This window comes from Sesamum indicum, linkage group LG4 (genome assembly GCF_000512975.1).
Source record: "Sesamum indicum cultivar Zhongzhi No. 13 linkage group LG4, S_indicum_v1.0, whole genome shotgun sequence".
Lineage (NCBI taxonomy): Eukaryota > Viridiplantae > Streptophyta > Magnoliopsida > Lamiales > Pedaliaceae > Sesamum > Sesamum indicum.
In genome coordinates, this window is record NC_026148.1 from 6,699,259 (window position 1) to 6,710,265 (window position 11,007).

The 11,007-nt window shown below is 31.2% G+C and overlaps 1 protein-coding gene and 2 long non-coding RNA genes across 3 annotated transcripts in view; 1 reads left to right on the forward strand and 2 right to left on the reverse strand.

Annotated features, from left to right (window-relative positions):
- Positions 1,304–1,798, forward strand: LOC105160139. Its single transcript, XR_847691.2, has 4 exons — positions 1,304–1,356; positions 1,470–1,511; positions 1,617–1,665; positions 1,754–1,798. It is a non-coding gene; the product is annotated as an uncharacterized LOC105160139 (long non-coding RNA).
- On the reverse strand, positions 2,207–3,161 carry LOC110011892 (peptidyl-prolyl cis-trans isomerase FKBP15-3-like). The gene is made up of 4 exons (XM_020693478.1): positions 2,883–3,161; positions 2,694–2,781; positions 2,521–2,581; positions 2,207–2,291 (listed from the first exon to the last, which is right to left on the reverse strand). The coding sequence occupies exons 1-4, from the start codon at positions 3,159–3,161 to the stop codon at positions 2,207–2,209; spliced, it is 513 nt and encodes a 170-aa protein (XP_020549137.1).
- LOC105160140 overlaps positions 9,444–11,007 on the reverse strand; it is a 2,008-nt gene continuing 444 nt past the window's right edge. The window contains exons 2-3 of the long non-coding RNA XR_847692.2: positions 9,634–9,718; positions 9,444–9,553 (exon numbers count right to left, since the gene is read on the reverse strand). This is a non-coding gene — a long non-coding RNA (uncharacterized LOC105160140). The remainder of the gene's footprint in view (positions 9,554–9,633; positions 9,719–11,007) is intronic.

Sequence of the window (11,007 nt, forward strand, 5' to 3'; positions counted from 1 at the left end):
CCTATCTTAAAATTTCATATTGTTTATTTGCTGATTTTATGAAGACTTGTGTTAAGTGATAAAGATCAATCTCAAGAGGAGATGATGGTGATTATTGATAGTCTAAAAAATAGAGGGATGGTGATTATTGATAGTCTAAAAAATAGAGGTGTTGTTGGAGATGATGGCACACACTCAGCTCAGAACGCGTGTGATCACATTTAACCGAATGACTCAACAAATATGTAAGAATGCCTGCCCCTTTGAACTCAAAATAGAAAAAGGTTTGAATTGATTTCATACATAATATAACATTATGTTGCTGGCGATCTTTTATTCAAGTAAATCTTTATAAACTATATTTAAACACGGAAGATGATTGTGACCATGTCCTTGGTCTTGTGTTGTTAGCTGTGAAAGTGATTTGGAATCGAAAAAGGTGGATGATATAGGTGGATTGATGGGGTCTTCAGCTGAGGCTGCAAATTTGAAGAGTGCGATTGAAGTCGTGATGATAAATCAAGGACTTGATATATCTAATAAGAAGGATATACCGACAGATCATGATGAAGCAACGATTGATGCATGAGTTTTCTTTTATCTTTGCTAGAGATGCTAAAGGTTCAATGTCTCTCTAATATCATAAGATTTTAAGTGTGTGGTCTTTGAATATTCTTGAGTTAATGATGAGTAAATGTAGAGTACAGAAAGCCTGATATATGAGTTTGTAGATTTTTTTGTCAAGCACAAATTTCACTAGAGTAAAATTTGTTTTCATCTCTTTTTCTACTTTCTGTGCTGTCATTTGATTGTAGCTTTTATCATTGCAGTGATTTTAACATTGTACATGACACACTTCCCATGGATACTCAGTCCAGGTCCAAAAAGAGGACTTTGGAGAAAAAGAAAATATCTAAAAGTAAAATAAATAAATCAGAAGTAAAAGTAGAAGGTAGTTCTGGTACAAGCATATGCAATATGGTTCAGAATGAAGGGAAGGTAGTTGTGTATGAGCCAAATGCAATATGGTTCAGAATGAAGGGAAGGTAGTTGTGTATGAGCCAAATGAGGAAAAGGCGGTCGGGTACAAGCAGGGTGATGAAGCACAGTCTTTAATGAATGGGTTGATTATTGAAGAATTGGCTAAGAGAGATCCTAAAGGAAAATTAGCTCTACTTGGGAGAAAGGTACGTTCATGTCAGCATAATATCTCGTAGGATTAGCTTTTTGTATTTTTGCTTGTTAATGTTCAAAGATTTTGTTTGTAATTATATTTGCTTGGACTTTAGGTTAGAATTCATTTCACTGCGATGTTGAAGGAAAGTGGAGTAGTATTTGAAAGTAGCGGTGGCAAAAATCCTTGCAAATTTCGCCTAGGTATAATTTTTGCAACGAATGAATCCTATCATGTTTCTTGACGTAGTGTATTGGTGATGTGTTACCTTTGCTTTCATTAATGATTTGTAACCTTTTGTCTTTTGTTGAATTAGGTGATGAAGAAGTAATGGATGGTTTTAATATGGGCATTGATGGTATGAATGTGGAACCTTCGTATCTCGTATTAACTACATAAATCACATTTCTTCACTTTTATTATTGTTAGTGAAACAAGATAATTATATTTACACATAATTAAGGTATGCGTCTTGGTGATAAGAGGAGACTTATAATCCCTCCATCTCTAGGGTATGGTTTTACTATTTGAATCTATAAAGAACTCCTGATTTGTAAATTGCTTTATTCACATTTGTTACTTGTGTTTAATATTGTGTAGTTTTGGAGAACAAGGATTTGGTACAAGTGTACCTCCAAATCATGGCTGGTGTATGAGGTTGAATTGGATGGCATGCAACGTTAACCTGACATGCCCATTGTTCTCTCAAATAGAAGGATTGGGCGTTTTTGAAGTGAAGTTCAACTTAAGGCGTTATATTTCAATCCAACTTGGACTTTGAAGTAGTATTATTGCTTTTGTCTTTTTCTTAGTATGAACATTTGATTGACAAGTCTGCATAATTTGGAAATTTGGAGTATTGAGAAGTTTGCATAATTTGGAGTGTTGAGATTATAATTGCAGACTTCTCAATCAAATGTTCATACTAAGAAAAAGACAAAAGCAATACTACTACTTCAAAGTCCAAGTTGGATTGAAATATAACGCCTTAAGTTGAACTTCACTTCAAAAACGCCCGATCCTTCTATTTGAGAGAACAATGGGCATGTCAGGTTAACGTTGCATGCCATCCAATTCAACCTCATACACCAGCCATGAGTTTGGAGGTACACTTGTACCAAATCCTTGTTCTCCAAAACTACACCATATTAAACACATGTAGCAAATGTGAATAAAGCAATTTACAAATCAAGACTTCTTTATAGTTTCAAGTAGTAAAAACATACCCTAGAGATGGAGGGATTATAAGTCTCCTCTTATCACCAAGACGCATACCTTAATTATGTGTAAATATATTAGTAATTATCTTGTTTCACTGACAATAATAAAAGTGAAGAAATGTGATTTATGTAGTTAATACTAGATACGAAGATTCTGCATTCATACCATCAATGCCCATATTAAAACCATCCTTTACTTCTTCATCACCTAATTCAACAAAAGACAAAAGGTTACAAATCATTAATGAAAGCAAAGGTAACACATCACCAATACACTATGTCAAGAAACATGATAGATTCATTCATCGCAAAAATTATACCTAGGCGAAATTTGCAAGGATTTTTGCCAGCGCTACTTTCAAATACTACTCCACTTTCCTTCAACATCGCAGTGAAATGAATTCTGACCTAAAGTCCAAGCAAATATAATTACAAACAAAATCTTTGAACATTAACAAGCAAAAATACAAAAAGCTAATGTACGAGAGATTATGCTGACATGAACGTACCTTTCTCCCACGTAGAGTTAATTTTCCTTTAGGATCTCTCTTAGCCAATTCTTCAATAATCAACCCATTCGGTAAAGACTGTGCTTCATCATCCTGCTTGTACCCGACCGCCTTTTCCTCATTTAGCTCATACATAACTACCTTCCCTTCATTCTGAACTATATTGCATATGCTTGTACCATAACTACCTTCCACTTTTACTTCTGATTTATTTATTTTACTTTTAGATATTTTCTTTTTCTCCAAAGTCTTCTTCTTGGACTTGGACTGAGTATCCATGGGAAGTGTGTCATGTACAATGTTAAAATCACTGCAATGATAAAAGCTACAATCAAATGACAACACTGAAAGTAGAAAAAGAGATGACGACAAATTTTACTCTAGTGAAATTTGTGCTTGACAAAAAAATCTGCAAACTTATATATCAGGCTTTCTGTACTCTACATTTGCTCATCATTGACTCAAGAATATTGAAAGACCACACACTTAAAATCTTATGATATTGGAGAGACATTGAACCTTTAGCATCTTTAGCAAAGATAAAAGAGAACTCACGCATCAATCATTGCTTCATCATGATCTGTCGGTATATCCTTCTTATTAGATATATCAAGTCCTTGATTTATCAGCACGACTTCAATCGCACTCTTCAAATTTGTAGCCTCAGCTGAAGACCCCATCAATCCACCTATATCATCCACCTTCTTCGATTCCAAATCACTTTCACCGCTAACAACACAAGACCAAGGACATGGTCACAATCATCTTCCGTGTTTAAATATAGTTTATAAAGATTTACTTGAATAAAAGATCGCCAGCAACATAAGGTTATATTATGTATGAAATCAGTTCAAACCTTTTTCTATTCTGAGTTCAAAGGGAAAGGCATTCTTACACATTTGTTGAGTCATTCGGTTGAATGTGATCACACACGTTCTGAGCTAAGTCTGTGCCATCATCTCCAACAACACCTCTATTTTTTAGACTATCAATAATCACCATCATCTCCTCTTGATATTGATCTTTATCACTTAACACAAGCCTTCATAAATCAGCAAATAAGCAATATGGAATTTTAAGATAGGTAACAAAATGAACAATATTACAATTGAAAACACAACATTTTTCAGTTTTGAGTTCAAAGGAAAGGACATTCTTACACATCTGTGGAGTCATTTGGTTGAAAATGATCGGACGTGATCTGTGTTGTGTGTGTTCCTTCCTCTCCAACAATATCGCTACTCTTGACATTATCATGAACCACCATCAAATTCTTACATTCACCATTTTCTCGTTCGCAGTTTGACATAATCATCACCAACTTTTTGGGGCTCCATCTGTTGGGAAATTTTTTTCTCTTCACCTATTTTTGTATCTCTATCATAATACAAAATACATCACAATGAGGATTAGACTCATACTGCAATTTTCCATCTTGTGTGAATAATTCAAAGACAAAATTAAGAAACACCAATAAATGAGAAGTTGTTGAATGTGACTCGAATTTGGAACATAACAAAGTTAAAGAAATTATTGTTTTTGAACAAAGAAGATAAATTTAAGAAAAATAATCCACATAAGAAACTTATTACAAAGTTATAATCAGTTATCCATGTTACCTTCGTTGTTGACAACTTGCCTCAATTACATTTTCGTTTTCCTTCAGTTCACAGTCATGGCTGCCAACAGCTTCATCTTTGCTCTCGATCAACCCATCATTTTGATCAAACCCAACATCAAACTTCTTCTTGAGCCATTTGAACCTAGGTTCCTTAATCTTCTTTTTTCCTGACAACGTTATCTCAATGCTTAAATCAAACAAATGGTCTAACTAAAACTAGATATATCAAAACAATCAATAGTGTTAGAATACATGATCAAGCACCCAAAAAAACTAAAGAATTTTGGAATACCAACATATAGTATTCCAAAGTTTTATATCATGTCACCATGTCTAGTTTGCTTTTCATTGACAAATTGTTCCCAACACACAAACACATTAATTCTATCTGTAATACCAGATACCTAAACCTACTTAATTTTCCAAAATGACTCTTTGATTTTCACTCTGAGAGCTAACAAGATACATGCGTTTATAACCGCAAATAAAGAAAAAAACATGACATTATCTACTATTTGCAATACTAAAAGACATACAATATATTTGACATGTAAATTTATTTATCAATGAGAAAGTTATCATGTCATAAGAATGGAACTTCCCTAAATAATTTATAGAGTAGATACATAGTCCGAAGAATTTAGCGGATGTTTATTTAAACTTTTAAACACAAACATTATTACAGAAAGTTGTTTGACCAATTTAATAGGAACAATCTTCTCCTTTAACATACGTAAAAAATAATAATTATCTTCACATAAACATACAATGCTTTATATATACTAATAATTATAGGAAAAGTTGTGCAAGTGTAACTATCGAATAGGAATGAAAATATCCTTATAAAACATCAACAACAGAATTACAATGATATTTAATTTAACATAGGTTGCCTTAAACATACAAGTGTGTAGAAAGAAAGCTGACCAACTAATATTATGGATATGAGACTAAACCTACAAAATATTTATATGAAATCATAATAATTTCAAACAAACTAAGCACATAATCAAGATTCAACATCAAATATATGACGAACTTATCGGGGAAGGTGGCGAAACTGGTAGCTCGCTATGTCTCATTCTCATCAATGTCTTTGGACAAATCAAGCTTCTATCTAAATAATTTCTCAAGCAAAAACAGTTTACTCAAGAGGGAAGTCTCAGTGTAAAGCTCTTCTAATTTTTCCCATAAAGCTCTTGCAGAATTTTGTTTACCAACTTTTCTAAACACAAAATCAGACAGATATAATATAATCGAAGAATACGCATACTCATCATTTTCCAACATTTTTTCTTTAGAAATGTTATCAGAATATTTGCCATCTATGACCTTGAAAACTTTTTGTTGGATCTAAATTCCTTTCATTTTTTGTTGCTAAATCGAAAAATCACTTTTTTCATTGAAAAGTTGGAGAATATAACCGGCCATATAAGAAGGATTTTAGGAAATAATTTTTAACAAATGTGAATTTTCAAAAAAGAAAATTTAACACTGAATTTTTTTTGACACAATTCTTTAGAAACAAAATTCACGAAAATGAAAAAACAAAGGGTAGGAAATGTCTTTAGAAAAGTTTTCAAGAATTATCACAAAGAATGGCCCAAATTCACAGAATGATTCACAGTAATGATAATGCTTGGATTTATATCTCAATAATCACAATAATTACAATTATCTCAATAAACACAATAATCAAATTATGATAATAATAATCTCACCAATCACAAATTTCAACAAATGACAGAGACACAAATTTGAGGCGAACAAATCGCAAAAAATTTTGCAGCGGATTAATTAAATATAGCTTGAATTCCGAAGGCGACCAAATCGCAGAGATAGATATCACAAAGATATAATAATTGAACAAATCATAGAAATATATATCACAAAGATCGAACAATCGCAGAAATATATATCACAAAAATCGAATGAATCGCAAAAATATATATCACAAAGATATAATAGCAATAAGTGTCAATACAGCCGAGACTTCCAGCCTATGTCCGGACTAGATACCCGATGTCCTCAGGGGACCGGCCAAGTGGGAGTTTAAGGGGATTTACCACAGCTAATAATAACAGTAATATCGACTGAAAGAAAATTGCGAAAATAAAATAGGAGGATTTGAGAAACGTTACCACCACCAGGAGCCAAATTTTAGAGACGAGGCTCTGATACCACTATAGAGTGGCAACCTCAAGATTCTAATCAACTATTACAATAATACGGAGTACAAAACTCCTTAAAATACAAATCGAATATAAATGCAGAAATATAAACAGATTATATTAATGAAATGAAGCAGTAGGCTCAGATAGAATCAGATCCAAAGCAGCCAACAAATGCTTGTAGATCGTCACAGAGACTTTAAACCACACAAGATTGAGGCCACGGCTACCTCACTATCAACCGACTCAACAGATCACAACGACCTCGTTTCCTTTGGTCACAGAGACCCAGTAGTAATGTCACAAAGATTTCGGTTTTCTTTAGTCACAAAGACCCAGTAATAGTGTTTATTCAAAAGCTTCTGGAAGTGAATATAGATGTTGTGTTCTTAAACCGAAAAGAGACGAAGGTATATACAGGGGTCAAGAAGAGACAGTGTATGGAAGTTGAGGAAACTTTCCTAAAAGCCATTGGATTAGTTTTGGAAAGCTTCATTCCAAAAGACGGTAGAAGAAGGAAGTAGAGACAAGGAAATCCATGGAGGATTTTAGATATAGAGAGAGAGAGGAGAGAAAGTCATTTTAGTGGCGCAAGAGATATGAGGGAGAAGCAACTAAATGATCAGGGTTAGGGACATACAATATATATATATTGGAAGTTCTGTCAAGTTACCGAGTTAGGGTTAGATTGTGGGTCATGCCTAGTGTGCCGACATTGTAGGCTATTGCTTAGTGGATCAATGGGCCATAAAAAAACCCAACAAATTTTATTGCCTTCTTCTCTTGATATTGATGGAGCCACACAAACGCCCCTTGCACCATGCATAATGGGTCCTGCAATTTGGTTTACATAACCATTTTATTCCTATTATACCATATAGCCCAACAATTCGTAAGGAATCTCGACTACTCCACCATATTCAGTAGCTTAAAGCAACCTGAAATCCAATCAGCAGGACCCCCCATCAACGCCAACAGATGCTACGACGGCAGATTCGAGAGTGCCCAAATTAATCTAGCAATAGAACAATCGCTAGGATATATATGCTTAACGGTTTCCTTCGCCGCCCGCACAATGCTTAGTATTCGATATACATCCATATTTGATTGAGTTTTATAATCTCCCAAAGTTTTGATTGTGATCACTCTTTCTGGATGAATCTTATCCCATATAATATTTGTAGTCTCCCAACTTTGGGTGGCAGTAGGACTCCTTTTGTACACACTTATAAGTTGGGGATTATATGAATCCAAGAGAACACAATTCATTGGGGAAAAATGCAAGCAACCGCTTTTTGATATTGCAAATGTGCAAATTACCCTCTTATGAAAAAATAAATTGTGGTTTACTTCTCTATATTTTTTAAAATACAACAATTTACAGCCTTATGATTTTTAAAAAGTACAGAGGGGTAAATTGCTATATTTTTTTTTTGTAAGGGGGTAATGTGCTCATTTTTAATATTACAGAAGATACATTGCTATTCATCCCAATTCATTTACTGCGTATAATCTTCCTGATACTCTCTCTATTCGGCTTATTTACTTTTATGTTACAAAAAACAAATTTGTAATAAAAATATTATTCTCTTAAAAAGCATAACAATTCTATTACAAGTTATGGACAATGCCAAGAAAAAGGGGTCGATCCACTACTCAATTTTTATATTTATTTTTAAAAAATATTAATTATTATTATTACATATTAAAATTATTTAATTCTAACATTTATATGCTTTTTAATTATAATTAATGTTAAAAATTTGTTAATTTAAAAATTATAATCAATTGTTATAGATGTTACATCAAATATAAATATTAAAAATATCGTCATCTTCCACAATTGTCTTGGTGGCGTCGAGATCTTTTTATTTTCTCACCCACATTCTGAGTTGGCTCATTTTGTTCTGTAGGGAGTGGATCAGAACGGCAAGCATGAAAAATCAAAAAATATGATTAAACATACAATTAAATCTCTACTAAAAAAAGGCGGGATTTAGAACGGGTTTAGGAACTGTTTTTTTGTCTTTGGAACTGTTTGCAGGATACCAAACTTATTTGGAGCCATTTTTGGAACGATTTTGCAACAGTTGAAAATTCGACCTTACAAATGGCGTTACAAAATTTTAGGAATGGCTCGAGCAAGGCATTCCTATTTGGGACGAGAACTGTAACACTCTATGAAAATCATTCATAATATTGAATTTGTCAAAAAAATTAATTTTTTTTAATTGGAACGGTTTTAAGAACAGTTAGTCTTATTTAGGAACACGTATATAAAACTGTTTTAGTAATGCTATTAGGAACGGTCTCTCTGATTTGAAACACATACATAAAAGTGAAATAACACTGGTATTAGGAACGGTCAACCACTATTTAGGAACACTTATTTGAAAGAGTTTTAGCATGGTGTTTGGAATGATCAATGAAGTTTAGGAACATGTTTAAAGCTGGTTTACTAATGGTTTTTGGAACGGTCATTTAGTTAGATTTGTAATATTTCTTTACCATTACTAAAACCGTTCCTAATCTTTTAATTTATTTATATTTTATAATTTATTCATATATTTCATAAATTATAATAAATAAATAAATTTATATATTTCAATAAATTTTAATATATAATTAAATTAATTTAATAAAATTTTAATTAATTATATTTATAAATTTAATTAATTAAATAAATATGAAATAATGAAATGTAGTAAACATTATGAAACATGAATAAATAAGGAAAATATTATATTAATATGAAATTATCTAATTACAAAAATAAAACAAAAAATTTAAAACTTAATCTAACCCCTCCTTGTCAACAACGTCCATATCGTCCTGATTCGAGGCTCGAGGGTTTGTCGGAGGCGGTTTTGGAATGTCTCCTGTAAAATAAATAAATTATTAGTACTTTTAACCAAGAATGAATTTTTATAAAAAAACATAATATTAATAATCTACTCACCACCACCTCAGCCGCAGTCCTCCTTTCTCTCGTAGCACCTTTCAAATAACTCCATCTGCTTGGGTTGCCGACCGAGCTCTGTCTTCTGTAGAAGGAAAAAACCGTTAGCATCTTATTTATCAACATTGTCTTTTGTTCACAGATGAAGATGGATAAACTTAACTAGTTCTATTGGCAAAATTTACTTGATGGGCTAAACAAGGAATGTATGATATGTTTATACGTAATTACAAAAAAATTATATATTTTGAAATAATTATTTATTGAACTATTGTCCTCAATTTGTTTTCTATTTCTAATGATTATGTAACTGTATTTTAATTTGAAATATTACATTAATATTGATATTGTTGACATTATTTTGTAAATAATATTATATTAGGACTATTGGTCTAATTTTGTGATTATTGACATTTTTATGTAAATAATATTATTATTGGGAATACATATTGGTCTAATTTTTGTGATTATTTATATTATTATTTAAATAATATTATTATTGGGATATTAATTTGGTCTAATTTTTGTGATTATTTACATTATGATGCAAAAATATTATTATTGGAAATATTGATCTAATTTGTGTGATTATTTACATTATTATTTAAATAATGTTATTATTGGGATTATATAGTGGTCTAATTTTTATGATTATTTACATTGTGATGTAAAACTGTTATTATTGGGGTTATATGTTGGTCTAATTTTTTATGATTATTTACATTATGATGTCAAAATTTTATTATTGGATTATATATTGGTCTAATTTTTGTGATTATTTACATTATGATGTCAAAATGTTATTATTGAGATTATGCCATGGTCTAATTTTTGTGATTATTTACATTGTGATGTAAAAATATTATTATTAGGATTATATATTGGTCTAATATTTGTGATTATTTATATTATGATATAAAAATATTATTATTGAGGTTATATATTGGTCTAACTTTTGTGATTATTTACATTATGATGTAAAAATGTTACAATTAGGAATATTGGTCTAATTTTTTGTGATTACTTACATTATGATGTAAAACTATTATTATTGGGAATATTGGTGTAATTTTTTTGATTATTTACATTATGATGCAATAATGTTATTATTGGAAATATTGGTCTAGTTTTTGTGATTATTTACATTATGATGTAAAATTATTTTATTGAAAATATTGGGCCAATGTCATGTAAAAAATAATATTACATCAATTAGCTTAATTATACAATAAATTGCACATTTATACAATAAATTTCACAAAAAATTTAAGCAATATGATACAATACACACAAAAAGTTGCATAAATTACAGAATTATATAGTAAATTTCACAAATAATTACACTATACAATAAATTACACAATAATTGCATAA